Raw genomic sequence first — 21,193 nt, 5'->3', positions numbered from 1 at the left:
GTGGGCGAAGGACATGAACAGACACTTCTCAAAAGAAGACATTTATGCAGCCAATAAACACATGAAAAAATGCTCACCATCACTGGCCATCAGAGAAATGCAAATCAAAACCACATCTCACACCAGTTAGAATGACGATCATTAAAAAGTCAGGAAACAACAGGTGCTGGAGAGGATGTGGAGAAATAGGAACACTTTTACACTGTTGGTGGGACTGTAAACTAGTTCAACCATTGTGGAAGTCAGTGTGGCGATTCCTCAGGGATCTAGAACTAGAAATACCATTTAACCCAGCAATCCCATTACTGGGTATATACCCAAAGGAGTATAAATCATGCTGCTATAAAGACACATGCACACATATGTTTATTGTGGCACTATTCACAATAGGAAAGACCTGGAACCAACCCAAATGTCCAACAATGATAGACTGGATTAAGAAAATGTGGCACATATACACCATGGAATACTATGCAGCCATAAAAAATGAGTTCATGTCCTTTGTAGGGACAGGGATGAAATTGGAAATCATCATTCTCAGTAAACTATTGCAAGAACAAAAAACCAAACACTGCATGTTCTCCCTAATAGGTGGGAATTGAACGATGAGAACACATGGACACAGGAAGGGGAACATCACACTCTGGGGACTGTTGTGGGGTGGGGGGAGGGGCGAGGGATAGCTTTAGGAGATATACCTAATGCTAAATGACGAGTTAATGGGTGCAGCACACCATCATGGCACATGTATACATATGTAACTAACCTGCACATTGTGCACATGTACCCTAAAACTTAAAGTATTTTAATAATAAAATAAAATAAAAAGAAAGAAATAATATCAATCTCATACAAATATCTCTTATGGAAAATAAAGAAAAAAGTAATACAGTGATTTTATGAGGCCAGCATGACTCTGATTCCAAAAACTAAAAAGAAAAATACAAGTCAGTGTCAGTGTCTTTTTTGTTTGTTTGTTTTTGTTTTTGTTTTTTTGAGATGAAGTCTCACTCTGTCGCCCAGGCTGGAGCACAGTGGCATGATCTCAGCTTACTGCAATATTTGCCTCCCAGGTTCCAGCGATTCTCCAGCCTCAGCCTCCCAAGTAGCTGGGACTACAGGCATGCACCACCACGCCCAGCTAATTTTTGTATTTTTAGTAGAGATGGGGTTTCACCATGTTGGCAAGGCTGGTCTTGAACTCCTGACCTCAGGTGATCCACCCGCCTCGGCTTCCCAAAGTGCTGGAATTACAGGCGTGAACCACCACACCCGGCCTCAGGCCAGTATCTTAAATGATAGATGCAAAGATCCTAAACACATTTTAGAAAGTTGAATCCAGCAATATATAAAAAGGATACTGCATCATGACCAATATTGCTTATCCCAGGAATTCAACATTCAAAAATGAGTGCACATTAACAAAATAAAAGAGGAAAATATAATAATCTCAATAGATGCAGAAAAAGCATTTGAAAAAAATTCCATACCCATTCATGACGAGAACACTCAACGAACTAGGAATAGAAAGTCACTTCCTCAATCTGATAAACATTACTTGAAAACAAACTACTCCTTATTTTGTACTTAATGTTAAAATATGAACACTTTCTCACTGATGTCAGGGAATGAAACATGGATATACACTATCACCACTTCCATTCAATATTATACTGGAATAATTCCAGGCCTCCTAGTAACCCATTTCACATCTTAGGTCTAATTGATCACTCTCTCCATGCTGCCTCTTAAAGACAATCTGTTCTTTTTTAACTTCAGTTGTAAACCCTTTATATGCTTTAAGACGGTTTCCAAAGCATTTGTTAAGCTCTGTCTTCTTCAGATCAACTATTTCAGAAATAGGTTCTATTTTCCAACCTTCTAGTCATAGCCATTCTTCTCCTTTACATGTTTTCCAGTAGTGGATTGTGAATCAGAACATGTGGGATTAGGGTCCTGGCTCTCCATTAATTTGCTGTTTCTATGGGTAGGAACAGCATTTAGTTTCTCAGCCATAATCTTCTCATCTGGAAAGTGGGGTTAATAACCCCTGCCCTGTGTATGCATTAGAAGGGCATTTCGCCTATCCGAAGAACTCAGAATAATGGAGCAATTTCTAAACCATGACTTTGAAAGCACTGCAGAGACCCAGCCAATCTACCATTTCCAGGAGCTTACAACATAATTCCAACAACAAATGTAACCTGAAATAGATAAACAAACTGTACATCTCTATAATGGAATACTACTCAGAAGTAAATGAATGTTGAATGCATTTGCCAAGTGAAAAAAGACAGACCCAAAAGGCTATGATTCCATTTATATGATATCCTGGAAAAGGTAAAACCATAGGAACAGAAAACACATCAGTAGTTGCCAGAGGTTGGACATTGGAGTAGGAGTTCCCTATAAAGGGGTAACATGAGAGAATCTTTAGGGTAATGAATGTTCTATAAGGAGCAGTGATAGTGGACACACAATTCTATGCATTTTTCACAACCAATAGAACTATATGCCACAAAGAGTAGATTTTACCGGATACAATTTTAAAATAAATCAATCAGGATGTGGAGGGAATCCCAGATGGAATTCAGACTGTGACAAATGAATCTGACTCTATTACGAATGAACTACATAGCCACATGGAAGGGGGTGAGGAAGAAAGAAGCCGATTTAAGTAACTTTGAAAAACTCTGTTTTGATTAGATGCAAGGCTAAAGACAAAAAGAACTATGCACAATACTGTATTCTAGTTGGTAACTTTTTTCACGTGGATATGGATTAGCAATAATGAAAATACTTTACATGTTTAGTCAGTTTTGCTGTTACATGGCATATGCATGCCTAAAAATTATTACAGTATCCAAAATTGTGTAATAAAGACCACAGGGCTTATGGGAAAAAATGGGGTTGGGGTATAACACTAAAAAATTTGGTCTGTGACATATTAAAAAAAAGATAAGAGCCTAATAAAATGACAGCATGGTTTTATATATGTTAAATGACTAAAAATACATGAATACTACAATAAATATGGCTATTTACCTTAAAAAAGACCTGGCATTTGCTTATGGAAGTGAATATCAGAAGGACTGCAGCTTGTGAGATACTGTGAAGTGGTGGGAGGAGGTTGTCTGAAATCTGATGGAAAGTTGTAGCAACAGATGTGGATGAGTGTGGCCCATAACACATTCAGTGAACTGAGGTAGTGGATAGAAGTTTGAGTTGTGCACATGTGTGTGTTATGCATATTCCTATACAGCTTGGTTCAGCCAGATGCTGCTTTCTGCATTCACTTACTATTTCACATAGACTAAATTGCACATAAGCAAGTACTTAATTTACATAATTTACATTAATTGTTACCTAATATATCAATCATGTTGGAACAAATTCACATTTTCAAAACAAACATTATAACAACTGTATGTATGTGTGTGTATATATAGTATGTATTATGTATATGCAAATAGACATGCATATAATATGGTTTTCTTTATCTGTGATTTGGAATAAAGTCTTAAAAATAAGTAAATTTGGGCTGGGCACAGTGGCTCACACCTGTAATCTCAGCACTTTGGGAGGCCAAGGCAGGTGGATCATGAAGTCAGGAGTTCGAGACCAGCCTGGCCAATATGGTGAAACCCCGTCTCTACTAAAAATACAAAAATTAGCTGGGCATGGTGGCACGTGCCTGTAGTCCCAGCTACTCGGGAGGCTGAGGCAGAAGAATTGCTTGAACCCAGGAAGTGGAGGTTGCAGTGAGCTGAGATCACGCCACCGCACTCCAGCCTGGGCGACAGAACGAGACTCTGTCAAAAAAAAAAAAAAAGTAAATTGGTATGGTTGTTGGATACAGGTTTATATATAAATAATTAATTATATTTCTGTATACTAGCAAGAAATTATTGGAAAGTGACCTTTAAAATACAATTTTTGATAGCATCAAAATCCATCAAATGCCTAGTAATCTATAATGAAAGATGTATAAGACCTCTGTACTGAAAGCCACAAAACCTTGAAACATGGCTGAAAGAAATTTTTAAAGGTCTAAATAAACGCAGATATATGCCATGTTCATGTGTTAGAAAACTCAATATTGTTAGGATATATCAGTTTTCCCAAATTGATCTATAGATTCAAAGCAATCCCAATCAAAATCCCAGCTGGGGCTGTGTGTGGTGGCTTACAGTACTATAATCCTAGCACTTTGAAAGGCCAAGGTGGGAGGATTGGTTGAGCCCAGGAGTTCAAGTATGGCCTAGGCAACATGGCGAGACCCTATGTTTACCAAAAAAAAAAAAAACCGGTGTGGTGGCATGCACCTGTGGTCACAGTGGTCACAGCTACTTGGGAGGCTGAGGCAAGAAGATCACTTGAGCCCAGGAATTTGAGGTTACAGTGAGCTATGATTGCGCCACTACACTCTAGCCTGAGTGACAAAGTGAGAACTTGTCTCAAAAGATAATGAAATAAAATAAATGAAAAATCATAGGAGAATATCTTCATGACTTTGTGGAGACAAAAGTTTACCAACTATAAAAGAAAATATTGATAAAGTGGACTTCATTACAAGTGAGAACTTTGGTCTGTCAAAAGATACCGTTGAGAAAAGAAAAAGACAAGCCACAGATAGGAAGAAGATATGCCAATACATAAGCTTGACAACTTCCAGAATATATAAAGAATTCTTACAACTCAACAAGAAAAGACAAATAACCCAATAAAAAAATGGACAAAAGAATTGAATGGCTGGGCACAGTGGCTCGTTCCTGTAATCCCAGCACTTTGGGAGGCTGAGGTGGGTGGATCACCTGAGGTTGGGAGTTCGAGACCAGCCTGACCAACATGGAGAAACCCCATCTCTACTAAAAATACAAAATTAAGCGGGCGTGGTGGCACATACCTGTAATCCCAGCTACTCGGTAGGCTGAGGCAGGAGAATCGCTTGAACCCAGGAAGCGGAGGTCACGGTCAGCTGAGATCACGCCATTGCACTCCAGCCTGGGCAACAAGAGTGAAAATCCATCTCAAAAAAAAAAAAGAATTGAATGGAAATTTCACCAAAAAAAAAAATGTATAAATGGTCAACAAGCAAAGGAAAAGATGCTCAGCATCATTACTCATCAAGAAAATGCACATTGAGAAGCTGCTGCACCCTCACTGAAATGACTAAAAAAAAATCAAGTGTTAATGAGGGTGGGAAGCAACTGGAGTTCTGGCACACCACTAGTGGAAATGTAATTGGTACAACCACTTTGGAAAACTGTTTGGCAGTATCTGCTAAAACCAAACATGTTTCTATCCCAGCAGTGACCGTGAAATCTCACTTTTAGATATATACTCAGGTGAAATGAGTACATCTCTTCACCACAGTATGTACAAGAATGTTCAAGACAGCTCTATTCATAGAACTAAAAATTTGAAACAACATTACTGTTCATCAGCAGAATGATAGATTAAATAAATTGTGGTATGTTCATACAATGGAATACTACAAAGCAATAAAAAGAATGAACATCTGATAGCATACAAAAATATTTATGAATATGACAGACATTATGAGTAAAAGAAGTTGGTCCCAAAAGAATACACAATATAAATTCAATTTTTCAAACAATCGTATTGAGATATAACTCACATGCCATGCAGTTCACCCATCAAAGTGTACAATTCAATACACTTTAGTATATTCACAGATATGTGCAACCACCACTGACAATCAATTTTGGAACATTTTATTACCTCAAAAGGAAAGCAACGTACCCTTTAGTTACCCTTGCATTTCTCCCACAAGCCCTGAACAACCACTAATCTACTTTCTGTTTCTATAGCTTTGCATATTCTGAACACTTCATTTAAATAAAATTATATAATACATGGACTTTTGTGACTGCCTTATTTCACTTAGCATATTTTTGAAGTTCATTCATGTTGTGGCATGTCAGTACTTCATTACTTTTTATGGTAAAATAATATTCCATTGCCTGGGCATACCATGTTTTATTCATCCATTCATCAGTTGATGGACATTTGGATCATTTCTATCTTGTAGCTATTATGAATAATGCTGCTGTAAACACTTGTGCACAAGTTTTTGTGTGGACCTATTTTCACTTTTTTGTGTGTGTATACCTAGGAGTGGAATTGCTGGGTCATATGGTAACCCTATGTTTAATCATTTGAGGAACTGCCAGAGTGTTTTTTCAAAGCAGCTGCATCATTTTACATTTCCACCAGCAATGTATGAGGCTTCCAGTTTCTCCACCTCCTTCTCAACACTTGTATTACCTGCCTTTTTTATTCTAGCCATCCTAGTGAATGTATAGTGATATCTTATTATGGTTTTGATTTCCTGATGACTAATTTTCCTGATGACCAATGGTGTTGAGCATCTTTTCAGATGGTTATTGGCCATTGTATATCTTCTTTGGAGAGTATCTATTCACAGCCTTTCCCAATTTTTCATTAGGCTGCCTTTTATTATTGAATAGCAAGAGTTATTTATGTATTCTAGATACATGTCTTTGATCAGATATATGCCTTGATTTTGCCCCACTCTGTCAATTGTCTTTTCTCTTTCTTGATCATGTCCTTTGAAATACAAAATTCGTTAACTTTGAGGAGGTCCAGTTTATCTATTTTTCTTTCATTGCTTATGCTTTTGATATCATATCTAAGAATCCATTGCCAAATCAAAAGTTATGAAGGTTTACCCCTCTGTTTTCTTCCGTGAGTTTTATAGTTTAGCTCTTATCTTTAAATATTTGATCTATTTCGAGTTAATTCTTGTATATGCTATGAGGTGAGGGTCTAACTTCATTCTTTATCATGTGGCTATCCAGTTGTCCCAGAACTATTTGTTTAAAAGACTATCCTTTCCCTCATTGGATGGTCTTTGCCCCTTTTGGAAAATCAGTTGACCACAGACACATTGTTTTATTTCTGGGTTGTCAATTCTGTTCCATATATATATATCCTTATGTCAGTACCATGCTGTCTTGATTACCATTGCTTTCTATTTTCTTTTTCTTTTCCTTTCTTTTTTGTTGAGACTGAGTCTTGCTCTGTTGCCCAGGCTGGAGTGCAATGGTGCCATCTCGGCTTACTGCAACCTCTGCCTCCTTGGTTCAAGCAATTCTCCTCTCAGCCTCCCAAGTAGCTGGGACTACAGGTGGCCACCACCACATCTGGCTAATTTTTGTATTTTTAGTAGAGACAGGGTTTCACCGAGTTAGCCAGGCTGGTCTCACTCCTGACCTCAAGTGATCTGCCCACCTCAGCCTCCCAAAGTGCTGGGACTATAGGCATGAGCCACTGCGCCCAGCCTCCATTGCTTTCTAGTAAGCTTTGAAATCAGGAAGTGTTAGTCCTACAACTTTATTCTTGGTTTTCAAGATTGTTTTGGTTATTCTGGGTCCCTTGAATTTCCATACGAGTTTCAAGATCAACTGTCAGTTTCTGAAAAAAATAACTGAGCTGGGATGCTGATAGGGATTGTGTTGAATCTATAGATAATTTTGGGGAGTGTTGTCATCTTAATGATAAATCATCAAATCCATGAACATGGGATATGTTTCCATTTTGTTACATCTTGTTTATTTCAATGATGTTTTATAGTTTTTTGTTTATAAGTTACATAACAAAATGGAAACTAAGTTACATAACTTATGCACTAAAAACTATAAACGTACACACTAATTCTTTCTTTTTCTTTTTTTTTTTTTTGAGACAGAGTCTCACTCTGTTACTCAGACTGGAGTGCAGTGGTGCGATGTCAGCTCACTACAACCTCTGCCTCCCGGGTTCAAGTGATTCTCATGCCTCAGCCTCCTGAGTAGCTGGAATTACACACATGCGCCCCCACACCCGGCTAATTTTTTTTTTTTTATAGAGATGGGATTCTGCCATGTTGGCCAGACTGGTCTCAAACTCCTGGCCTCAAGTGATCCACCTGCCTTGGCCTCCCAAAGTGCTGGAATTACAGTTGTGAGCCACTGTGCCTGGCCCTTGTTCTTTATTTCTAAGTATTCTCTTCTTTTTGATGCTGTTATAAAGGGAATTGTTTCAATTTTATTTTCAGCTTACTTATTGCTGCTATATAAAAATAGAATTGGCCAGGCATGGTGGCTCACTTTGGGAGGCCAAGACTGGAGTATCACTTGAGCTCAGGAGTTTGAGACCAGCCTGGGCAACATAGTGAGACCTTGTCTCTAATAAATAAATAAATAAATACTTGATTGTTGTATATTGATCTTGATGAACTTGCTGACTAGTTATAATGGCATTTTACTGGATTCCCTAGGAATTTTATTCACAAGATTATATCATCTTGGGAATAAGATTGATGTTTTTATTCCTTTTGATGCTATTGTAAATGGATTTATTTTGCAGAGCTTCAAAACACTTGAAGCAAAAACTGCTAGAACTAAAATGAGGAATAGACAAATCCATAACTACTTGGAAACTTCAATATTCCTTTCTTAGTAATCAATAGAATAGGTCAACAAATACTCAATAAAGATGTAGAAGACACGAGCAACACTATCAGCCAACTTGACCTAATTGACATTTAGAACACTCTACCCAACAACAGCAGAATACAGTTTTTTCAAATTCACAAGGAATATTCATCATTGTAAGCCATATTCTGAACCACGAAACAAACTTCAAAAAATTTAAAAGTATTGAAATCATAAAATTATTGAAATATCCAAGTATTTTCTCTGACCACAAGAGAATTATATATCTATAATACAAAGTTATCTGTAAAACCTTCCAATATTTGGAAATTAAACAACATACTTTAAAATAATCCAGTAGGCCAAAGAGGAAGTGACAGGGGAAATTAGGAATTTTTTTAATTGAATGAAGATGAAGACACAACATATAAAAATGTGTAGGCTACAACTAGAGCAGTATCTAGACAAAAGTGTATAGCATTAAATGCTCCTATTAGAAAAAAAAAGAAAGGTCTCAAGTAATCTAAGTCTCCACCTTAAGAAACTAGAAAAAATGAGCAAATTAAACCCAATCAAGCAAAAGAAAAGTAATAAAAATAAGAGCACAGATCAATAAAATTTAAGACAGAAAACAGTAGATAAAGTCAATGAAACCAAAAGTTTTTTTTTCTTTTGAAAAGACCAATACAAATGATAAACCTCTAGCCAGGCAGATCAAGCACAAATTAACAATATCAGGCATAAATGTGGAGACCTCACTAGAGATCCTACAGACATTTTAAAAGGTAATAAGGGAATATTATGAACACTTTTATGTCCATGAATTTAGAATTTTAGGTGAAATGTACAAATTTCTTGAAAGTCACAAACTACCAAAGCTCCGTCAAGAAGAAATATATACTCCTATGCCTATTAATTAAATTCATAGTTTAAAATCTTCCAACAAAGAAAACTGCATTGAAGAATTCTACCTAACATTTAAAGAAGATGTAATACCAACTCTATACAAACTCATCCTGAAAGGAGGGCCCAATTCCCAGTTCATCTTATGAGACTATTATCCTGATACCAGTAGTAGACAGACAATATAAGAAACTGCAGACCAAGATTCCTCATGAAAATAGATGCAAAACATAAACGCAGAAAAGCAAAGATAGTTGCTACCTTGGTTGGATGGTATTGACTGGAAAGGAGCACAAAGGAACCTTCTGTATTGTTGGAAGTGTTTGTTATCACAATCTAGGTAGTTATTACACGGGTTTAAACACATGTAAAAACTCATCAAGCTGTTTAAGGTTAGAGCACTTCTTTCAGTTTGTTGTATATATGTCATACCTCAAAACATTTTTCAATGTTCAATCTACCAAGAAGGATGAATGAAAACTGTCTCACATAGTTTAGTGTATGACACCTGACATGAAATTCTTTCTATGCTGATGCCCAAGAAATTCTGTCGACTAATGAAACAGTTTGGAAACTCTCCTCTATTCTGCTTAAAATAAAGTCACTGTTGGTTTATACAGCACTGTATCTTCTGGTTAACTCGGCCATTAGAGTGAGCACCAGCCCAGTTGAAAGTTCACAAGAAGCAAGTAAACATTGGATTTGATTTAGAATCAATAATAGCAGCAGGGTTTTCTCAGGCTGTTTAGAAGCATCGTGGCAATTGTTTGAGAAAATATAGGTAGTTCTAGTGAATGCGCTACAGAATGTTGGAAGTAGCGGTTAGCTTAGAGATTTTAAAATGTTAGAATCAAATAAAAAACAAAAATAAAATTTAGAATCTGTCTACAGCAGTGAAGATGACCTTCAAATTGTAAGTAAAATTAATATTTCTTAGAAGGAAAACCTCTCCAGTTAGTGAAATTACAACCAAAGAGAATAATATAATATAATCACAAAGAATGTTGCATTTTTGCCTCTTTCTTAGGGACCTTCTCAAATGATTCATGTGAGAAATTGCTTCTGCTGTACGAGTTTGAAGTTAGAGCCAAATTGAATGATCCATTACTGGAAAGCTTCCTGGAATCAGTGTGGGAGTTGCCTCATTTAGAAACTAAAACATTTGAAACAATTGCAAGTAAGAGCTATATTTATGCTTTTGTAAGGCTGGTGCCCATTTAGATCGTATGACTTTTTTTCTTCTCTTTACTCTTCTTTCTTACCTCCAGGTAGGAAATAATTTTTCCTCATAGCACTTTGTTTCTCCTTCTCTAATGCCATTCTTAGACTATTTTGTATTATGATCATTTGTGCATTTATCTTCTTCACTCTATGAGATTATAATCTCTTTAGGGTCATAAACAATAATTACTTAATTTGTACTTACAAACCCTAGCGAAGTTCATTGCTCCTAATAGGTGCTCAAATTTTTTCTGTGTGGAATTTAATTATGTAACTACACAACAGGGGGAGCTCAAACTTTAGAAAGTTTTTCTGGGCTAGCTAGAAATAACTGAGTGCTTCAACAATCAAAAGTGATGCAATCTTAGCTGTTTGTTGAAATGTACAGAGAAATACTGGTAATATTTTTTAACACAACTGCCACTCTCAAATTTCAGGCCAAACTTTAAGTGGGTTTGGGGGCATAGAGCCTTTTTGGGAGTACACTGCAGGAAACAGCCTAATTATCTTCCCTTTTTATCTCTCACCCTCTTCAGGAGCATGTGTGTGGTTAATAAAAATATTAGGTAGCTCCAAGTGCACAAGAGTCACATTTGCCTTTCCTTGGTCTTGCCAAGACAGAATTCCTAGAGCCATGGAGCAGATGATATATACTTTATGGACATGTGACAGCAACCACTGCTCCTTGTATAATGGAACTCCAATTCTAAAAATCTGTTAAATGCATCTGGAGGTCTTAGGGTTAGTTACCTCTGATACTCCCTTGTCAAGTGTTTCCTATTTTTAGTATCAGATAAAAATAGGACATTTTAATACAAACCTGTTTCAATTAGTGCCCTTTTACTGATCTGCTTTCTGTTTCCTTCTTAGTGTGCCCTTCCTTGACTGTCATTCATAAGATTATTGCTTCACCTGTATGACTGTGTGCAAGGTCATAGAAACAGTAGGTTTTCTGTTGATGTTTGCTGAAAAAAGGATGTTACCTGGTAATCCCACCATGCTACTCTGCCCAGAAAGTAGAAGCTATTTCCAAAAGCGACTGTAGATTTATCATTTATAAAATTCATTGTTTATTTTTGTTCATCTGTTTCAGCCCAGTTTCATTAGAGAAAGCAAGTGGTAGCCTGGGATGAAAACTGTGATGGGTGACATTATCATGTTCACAACCTTTTTCCTTTTCTTACTCTAGTAATAGCAATGGAAAAGCCTGCACACTATCCTTTGATTGCTCTCAAGGCCTTGAAAAAGGCTTTATTGCTCTACAAAAAGGAAGAACCAATTGATATATCACAATACAGGTTAGTAAATACAATCCAGCCTTTTTGCTAGCCAAAAGAACTATAGTCAATGCCTCAAAAGTAACCAATCGTTCTTAATTGACTCAACTTTAAAGATGATATGGGGATGATCTGGGGGCATTCTTGTGAACAGCTCCATACTGAGAGTTGTATTACAGACCAATAATTATTTAGCAAAGTCAAGGAGCTTGGTTTTCCCAAAGGAGAAAAAAAAGGGGAAAAGTTGCTTCTTTGTGTGAATCTGTGTATATAATAAAACTGCTAAGTACCTTTCTTTCTTTGTTTCATCACTAAATAATATTCCAAATGTACAGAAAAGCACAGGGGTTAATATAACAAACACCAACGTATCCACCACCCAGATTTATTTGTTTTATTTTTAGAGATGGGGTCTCGTGATGTTGCCCAGGCTGGATTCAAACTCCTGGGCTCAAATGATTCTCCACCTCAGCTTCATGAGTAGCTGGGATTACAGGCACGCAGCACCCAGATTTAACAAATGTTAACATCTTGCTATGTTTGCCTCATTATTTTTCTAAGCACTTTAAGCACCGGTAAGTGCTGTATAAAATATTATCTATTGGAGACTTTTTTGTTTTCTGTGTCCAGACATGGGGAAAAATAGATGTTGTGTGACTTTTTTTGTCTGGAAAACATCATTACAGTCTTCCTGTGTTAAGGCACGAAAGACAGTTCTTGTGGAATCATTCCACTTTAAACCCCAGTTCCCTTGCCCATTTGAGGAAGTACCGAGATGCTTTAAAATGCCTGTAAATTGAACCAGCTCATAAAATATAATAGACAGCCACAACTCCTTCGTGCAGGAAACTAAAAAAAGAATGAAAGACAACCATAGGCATGAAAAAAGAAAGGATTGGTCAACCTGTTTTACAGCTTCAAAAATCTGTCTTCTGAGGTTGGAGGCCAGATAAAACCGAGGGAAGAACAGAAGTGTTTTGAAGCTGTTAGTCTGGGATGAGATCCAGGTTTTACTTATCTTAGCCATGAAGCCAATGATTTCTTTCCTTATGGGATGAGTTTTCTCTTTTTGATTTTCAGCAAATGTATGCACAACTTGGTTAACCTCTCAGTGCCAGATGGGGCGTCGAATGTAGAGCTCTGTCCCCTGGAAGAAGTTTGGGGCTATTTTGAAGATGCTCTGAGCCACATTAGCCGCACTGTAAGTCAAATAGTGATATTAAACTTTCAGTTAATTTTAAAGAACTGAACTGTCTTGTGTACTATAAATTATATACAATAATGCTTTCTGATATGAGTTTTAGGATAAATTCATATTACGATTTTGTAGTTACACACTACAGAATTTTCCTGGGTTTCTGAAATATAAATAGTTGAAAGTAGACATTTTCTAACACAAGTGTATTATGGATTAGGTCCAAGTAGCAGTACCACCAGGCATTTTGAATTATTTTATATTTTCAAATCATGGTGGGATGATTACTTTCTCTGTGATGATATGAACCTTTTGAAAAAAGTTATTGCTATTCCCATCCTTTCTCAGAAGCATCCTTTCTCAGAAGAGTAGAAGGAACATTGAAGACCTGTATTCTGGTCCCTCCTCTGCTGATTTCTTTTTCTTTTCTGTGCAGGTCTATTCAGTTGTTTTAAAATTAGGTTTCTTGAGGTATAATTCACATATCATAAAATTCACCCATGGCTTGTGCACAATTCAGTAAATTTATAGAGTTGTGCAACTATCACTACAATCCAGTGTTTTTTAGTTTTAAAAATGTTTTATTTTTAATTTTTGTGGGTACATAGCGGTGTACATGTACCCATATTTATGGGGTACATGAGATTTTTTGGTACAGGCATATAATGCATAATAATCATATCAGGATAAATGGGGTATCCATCACCTCAAGCATTCATCCTTTGTGTTACAAGCAATTCAATTATACTTTTAGTTTTTTTAAATGTACAATTAAATTATTGTTGATTATAATCACCCTGTTGTGCTATTAAGTACAGATCTTATTCATTCTGTTTTTTGTACCTATTAACCATTTCCACATTTCCCCCACCCCTCCTCTGGTAACCATCACTCTACTCTTTCTCTCCCCAGCAGTTCAATTATTTTAATTTTTAGCTTTCACAAATAAGTGAGAACATGTGAAGTTTGTTTTTTTTTTGTGTGTGTGCTGGGCTTATTTCACTCAACATACTGACCTCCAGTTCCATCCATGTTGTTGCAAGTGACTGGATCTTATTTTTTTTTATGGCTGAATAGTACTCCATTGTGTATAGGTACCACATTTTCTTTATCCATTCATCTGTTGATGGACACTTAGGTTGCTTGCAAATCTTAGCTATTGTAAACAGTGCTGCAACAAACATAGGAGTGCAGATACCTCTTTGATATACTGATTTCCTTTCTTTTGGGTATATATCCAGTAGTGGGATTGCTGGATCATACGGTAACTCAATTTTTCGTATTTTGAGGAACCTCCGAACTGTTCTCCATAGTGGTTGTACTAATTTACTTTCCCACCAACAGTGTGCAAGGGTTCCCTTTTCTCCACATCCTCACCAGCACTTCCTATTATTGCCTGTCATTTGGATATAAGCCATTTTAACTGGGGTGAGATGATATCTCACTGTAGTTTTGATTTGCAGTTCTCTGATGATCAGTGATAGTAAGTACCTTTTCATATGCCTGTTTGCCATTTGTTTGTCTTCTTTTGAGAAATGTCTATTCAGATCTTTTCCTTATTTTAAAACTCGATTATTAGATTTTTTTTCCTATAGAGTTGTTTGAGCTCTGTATATATTCTGGTTATTAATCCCTTATCAGAGGGGTAGTGTGTAAATATTTTCTCTCATTCTGCAGGTTGTCTCTTCACTTTGTTGATTGTTTCCTTTGCTGTGCAGAAGCTTTTTAGCTTGATGTGATCCCATTTGTCCATTTTTGATTTGGTTGCCCATACTTGTAGGATATTGCTCAAGGAATCTTTGCCTACTCCAATATCCTGGAGAGCTTTCCCAATATTTTCTTGTAGTAGTTTCATAGTTTGAGGTGTTCGATTTAAGTCTTTAATCCATTTTGATTTGATCTTTGTATAAGGCAAGACATAGGGATCTCAACTTTCCTCCTTCTGCATATGGATATCCAGTTTTCCCAGCACCATTTATTGAAGAGACTCTTCTTTCCCCAAAGTATGTTCTTGGCACCTTTGTCAAAAATGAGTTCACTGTAGATGTATGGATTTATTTCTGGGTTTGCTATTCTGTTCCACTGTGTTGAGCTGCCTGGGGCTGGAGGAGGGGTGATACAAGCACCCTTGTGGCCACTGCCACTGGGACTGTGCTGGTCAGACCTGAAGCCAGCACAGCACTGGGTCTCACCCAAGGCCCACTGTAACCACTACCTGGCTACCACCTATGTTTGCTCAATGCCTTAGGGCTCTACAGTCAGCAGGTGATGAAGCCAGCCAGGCTGTCCTTCCCTTCGGGGCAGCGACTTCCCCCTGGCCCCAGAGATGACATGCAGGAGCCAGGGCCTGGAGTCAGAAACCCTAGAAATCTACCTAGTGCTCTATTCTACTGCAGCTTAGCTGGTATCCAAACCACAAGACAAAGTCCTTCCCACTCTTTCCTCTTTCCACATGCAGAAGAGTCTCTCCCCGTGGCCACCACCATCAGGTGGTGTGGGGAGTTCTGCTGGGCTACTGCCAGTGTTCACTTAAGGCCCAAGGGCTCTGCAATCAGCTTGTGGTGAATGCTGCCAGGCCTGGGACTCATACTTCAGAGAAGTGGGCTCCTCTCTGGCCCAGGACAGGTACAGAAATGCCATCCAAGAGCCAAGGCCTGGAACCGGGGACCCTAGGAGCCCACTTGGTGCTCTAACCCACTGTGGCTGAGTTGATATCTAAGCTGCAATACAAAATCCTCTTTACTCTTCCCTCTGCTTTTCTCAAGCAGAAGGAGTCTCTCCTCATAGCCACCACAGCTGGGAATGTACTGGGTCACAACTGAAGCCAGCATGTCTCAGAGTCTCACCTAAGGCCCACAGTATGTACTACCTGGCTACTGCTGCTGATCACTGAGGGCCAAAGTGCTATTTAGTCAGCAGGTGATGAATCCTGCCGAGACTGGGTCCTTCCCTTCAAGGCAGTGGGTACCTTTTAGCCCGAGGTGTGTCTCAAAATGTTATCTGGGAACTAGGTCCTGGAATGGGGCCTTCATGACTATGCCAAGTGCCCTGTCCTACTGTGGCTGAGCTGGTATCCAAGATGCAAGACAAAGTCCCCCTTAAGCTTCCCTCTCCTCTCCTCTAGTGGAAGGAAGGGGTCTGTTTTGGAGCTGCAAACTGCACTGCCTGGGGTTGAGGGAGGGGTCGTGCAATCACTCCCTTGGCTGCCCTGGCTGGTGTCTCACTAGGTCGCATGTCCCCCAGATGCACTGGCTCCAAGCCCAGCACAGCACAAAGATTTGCCCAGGAGTTGCAGTCCTTGTGGCCTAGACTGCCTCTCAAATTTATTTAGAACCCCAGAGCACTTTAGCTCTCAGTGGCAAGGCTTGTTGGAACTCAAGTTCCAACTACTGGGATGGACAATTGCTCTCTAGCTAGGGCTGGTCTAAATACTCCCTCCATGAGCATCAGTTGAGTTCTGCCCAGTGTTACTTTCCGCTGTGACAGGGCAGCACTGAGTTCCAAGCAAGATCCCACAATCACTGTGCTCTCCCTTCCCCAAGCACACAGATTCGCCATGCCATGCAGCCACTGTTGGGGCATAGGAGAGGGGTGGCATTGGCAGTTCAAGATTGTCTTTCCTACACTCTTCAGTGGCTCTTTCGGTGATACGAAGTTAAAACCAGGTGCTGTGATCACTCACCTGATTTTTTATTATTTTTTTTTAAATTTTATTATTATTATACTTTAAGTTTTAGGGTACATGTGCACAATGTGCAGGTTTGTTACATATGTATACATGTGCCATGCTGGTGTGCCGCACCCATTAACTCATCATTTAGCATTAGGTATATCTCCTAATGCTATCCCTCCCCACTCCCCCCACCCCACAACAGGCCCTGGTGTGTGATGTTCCCCTTCCTATGTCCATGTGTTCTCATTGTTCAATTCCCACCTATGAGTGAGAACATGCGGTGTTTGGTTTTTTGTCCTGGCGATAGTTTGCTGAGAATGATGGTTTCCAGCTTCATCCATGTCCCTACAAAGGACATGAACTCATCATTTTTTATGGCTGCATAGTATTCCATGGTGTATGTGTGCCAATTTTCTTAATCCAGTCTATCATTGCTGGACATTTGGGTTGGTTCCAAGTCTTTGCTATTGTGAACAGCGCTGCAATAAACACACTTGTGCGTGTGTCTTTATAGCAGCATGATTTATAGTCCTTTGGGTATATACCCAGTAATGGGATTGCTGGGTCAAATGGTATTTCTAGTTCAAGATCCCTGAGGAATCGCCACACTGACTTCCACAATGGTTGAACTAGTTTACAGTCCCACCAACAGTGTAAAAGTGTTCCTGTTTCTCCACATCCTCTCCAGCACCTGTTGTTTCCTGACTTTTTAATGATTGCCATTCTAACTGGTGTGAGATGGTGTCTCATTGTGGTTTTGATTTGCGTTTCTCTGATGGCCAGTGATGATAAGCATTTTTTCATGTGTATTTTGGCTGCATAAATGTCTTCTTTTGAGAAGTGTCTGTTCATGTCCTTTGCCCACTTTTTAATGGGGTTGTTTGTTTTTTTCTTATAAATTTGTTTGAGTTCATTGTAGATTCTGGATATTAGCCCTTTGTCAGATGAGCAGGTTGCAAACATTTTCTCCCATTCTGTAGGTTGCCTGTTCACTCTGATGGTAGTTTCTTTTGCTGTGCAGGAGCTCTTTAGTTTAATTAGATCCCATTTGTCTGATTTTTTATTCTTAATTTTTGTGTAGATAGTTATTAAATTTGGTGTTCCTGCAGAGAGGATGATTGGTGGAGGCTTCTAATCAGCCATCTTGCTCCGTCCTTCCTCCCACAATCCAGCTTTAGAACATTTCCATTACCCTAGAAATTTTCCCCTTGCCCATTTGCAGACAATTCTTGCTCCCATCTTCAGCTCCAGGCAACCACAGATCCGCTTTCTGTCTCTGTAGATTTTCTCTTTCTGGACACATCATATAAATGAAATTATATAATACGTGGCCTCTTGTGTCTGGCTTATTTCATTGAGCATAACGTTTTTGAGGTTCGTCCATGTTGTGGCATTATCAGTATTCCATTCCTTTTTTTTTTTTTTTTGCTGAATAATATTCTAGGGAATGGATATAACACACTTTGTTTATCTGTTCATCAGTTCATAGATATTTGAGTTGTTTCCACCTTTTGGCTATCATGAATAATGCTACTATAAATATTCATGTGCAAGTGTTTTTGTGAGCATATGTGTTTAATTCTCTTGAATATATACCTAGGAATGGAATTGTTGGGTCATCAGGTAAATCTATGTTCAACTTTTGGAGGAGCTGCAGTCTGTTTGCCAAAGTGGCCATACCATTTTACATTTTCACTAGCGGTGTATGTGGATTCCAGCTTCTCTACATTCTCAACACTTGCTATTGTTCATCTTTTCTTTTTTTTGTTATAGCCATTGTGGTTTTGATTTATATTTCCTTGATGGCTAATGGTGATGATCATTTTTTCATGTACTTATTGACTGTTTGTATATTGTGTTTGGATAAATGTCTATTCAATTATTTTCCCATTTTTAAAATGGAATTTTTTATTGAGTTATAAGAGTTCTTTATATATTCTGGATACAAGTCCTTTACCAGATATATGATTTGTAAGTATTTTCTCCTAGTCTCTGGCTTGTCTTTTCATTTTCTTAAGGGTATCATTTGAAGAGCCAAAGTTTTTAATTTTGATGAAGTCCAATCTATCAATTTTTTCTTTTGTGGGTAGTGTTTTGGTCATGCTGAGAAATCTTTGCCCAACCCACGTTTACAAAGATTTTTTCCTACGTGTTTCTGTAGAAGTTTTATACTTTTATCTCTGACATGTAGCTCTATGATTCATTTTAAATTTTGTTATAGTGTGAGGTAAGGGTCTAAATGATGTTTTGTTTGTTTGCTGTTGCATATTAATATCACTCCTCTGCTGTTTGACTTCAGTTTTCACATTTGTAAAGTGGGAATAATACCTGATCTGACTCTCCCACACTGGGGTTGTAAGGATCAATGAAAATAATGTATGTTTTGTAAACTTTAACAGCTTGTACACGTGTAAGGCAGTATTGTTATTATAAGAGAGCTATAAAACATTAAGAACACTACATGCCTTGCTTAAAGTTACACAGAAAGTCATTATTTGAGTCCATGTTAATATCTGAGGATCCTGACTGCTCTTGACTCAACTACTTCTTAATATATAAATATAGTCATGTGCCACATAATGATATTTCATAATATATAATGGTGGTCCTGTAAGATTATAATGGAGCTGAAAAATTCCTGTCACCTAGTGACATCATAGCCATCGTAAGGCAACACATTACTCACATGTTTGTAGTAATGCCAGTGTTAACAAAACTTACTGAACTGCCAGTCATGTAAAAGTACAGCACATACAATTAGATACAGTCCATAATTCTTGTTAATGATATAACAAATTACTATGTTACTGTTTCATGTATTTACTATACTTTTATCATTATTTTAAAGTATATTCCTTTTACTTATAAAAGAAAGTTAAAACTGTAAGGCAGCTTCAGGCAAGTCCTTCAGGAGACATTCCAGAAAATGGCATTATCATCCTGGGAAATGACAGCTCCATGTATGTTTTGCCCAAGAAGCCTTTCCAGCAGGACAAGATGTGGAGGTGGGAGACAGTGATATTGATGATCCTGGCCCTGGGTAGGCCTAGGTTAAAGTGTGTGTTTGTGTCTTAGTTTTTAACAAAAAGTTTTAAAAGTTTTTTAAAAAATTAAAAATAGGAAAACACTTATACAATAAGGAGATAAAGAAAATATTTTTGTACAACTGTATAATGTGTTTGTGTTTTAAGCTAAATGTTATTACAAAAGAGTCAAAAAGTTGGGGTTTTTTGTTTTGTTTTTGTTTTTTTGAGACAGAGTCTTGCTCTGTCACCCAGGCTGGAGTGTCATGGCGCAATCTCGGCTCACTGCAACATCTGCCTCCCGGGTTCAAGCAGTTTTCCTGCTTCAGCCTCCCAAATAGCTGAGACTATAGGTGCATGCCACCACACCCGGCTAATTTTTGTATTTTTACTGGAGACGAGGTTTCACCACATTGGCCAGGCTGGCCTCAAGCTCCTGACCTCAAGTGATTGTCCCACTTCAGCCTCCCAAAGTGCTGGGATTACAGGCGTGAGCCAGCATGACTGGCCAAAAAAAAAATTTTTTTTTAATTAAAAAGGTTTTCTTTGGGTTTTTTTTGTTTGTTTTTTTGGGTTTTTTTTTTTTTTGTTTTTCTTTTTGAGATGGAGTCTCGCTGTCACTGACGCTGGAGTGCGAAGGCACAATCTCGGCTCACTGCAACCTCTGCCTCCCAGGCTCAAGTGATTCTGCTGCCTCAGCCTCCCAAGTAGCTGGGATTACAGGCGTGTGCCACCACATCTGGCTAATTTTGTATTTTTAGTAGAGACAGGGTTTCACCATGTTGGTCAGGCTGGTCTCAAACTCCTGACCTCAAGTGATCCATCCGCCTCAACCTCCCAAAGTGCTGGGATTACAGTTTATAAAGGAAAAAAGTTGCAGTAAGACAAGGTCAATTTATATTTATATATTTTTTGAGACAAAGTCTCTGTCACCCAGGCTGGAGTGCAGTGGCATGATCTCAGCTCACTACAGCTTTGACCTCCCAGGTACAATCAATCCTCCCACCTCAGCCTCCTGAGTAGCTGGGACCACACGTGCGCACCACCACACCCTGCTAATTTGTTTGTATTTTTAGTAGAGACAGGGTTTCACCATGTTGCCCAGGCTGGTCTCAAACTCAGGTTCAAGTAATCTGCTCAAGTAATCTGCCCACCTTGGTCTCCCAAAGTGCTGAGAATACAGGTGTGAGCCACCACACCTGGCCAAAGTTAATTTATTATTAAGAAAGAAAAATACCCTTTAATAAACTGAGTGCAGCTTAGGTATACAGTGTTTATAAAGTCTGCAGTAATGTACAAGAATGTCCTACACCTTCATGTTCACTCACCACTCACTCACTGACTCACCCAGAGCAACTTGTAGTCCTGCAAGCTCTATTCATGGTTAGTGCCCTATACAGGAGTACCATTTTTTATCTTTCATACCACATTTTTCCTCT

At 38.3% G+C, this 21,193-nt stretch overlaps 1 protein-coding gene across 2 annotated transcripts in view; it reads left to right on the top strand.

The window, feature by feature from the left end:
• Window positions 1-21,193, top strand: part of TEX11 (testis expressed 11) — a 380,181-nt gene that overhangs the window by 343,901 nt on the left and 15,087 nt on the right. For both annotated transcript variants that reach the window (XM_003820153.4, XM_055106718.1), the window contains 3 exons: window positions 10,393-10,542; window positions 11,776-11,884; window positions 12,944-13,064. In XM_003820153.4, coding sequence (XP_003820201.2) covers window positions 10,393-10,542; window positions 11,776-11,884; window positions 12,944-13,064 — 380 coding nt within the window. The remainder of the gene's footprint in view (window positions 1-10,392; window positions 10,543-11,775; window positions 11,885-12,943; window positions 13,065-21,193) is intronic.

This window comes from Pan paniscus, chromosome X, assembly GCF_029289425.2.
Source record: "Pan paniscus chromosome X, NHGRI_mPanPan1-v2.0_pri, whole genome shotgun sequence".
Classification (NCBI taxonomy): Eukaryota; Metazoa; Chordata; class Mammalia; order Primates; family Hominidae; genus Pan; species Pan paniscus.
Note: the sequence above shows the minus strand (reverse complement) of the source record. Positions and strands in the feature narration are given on the sequence as shown.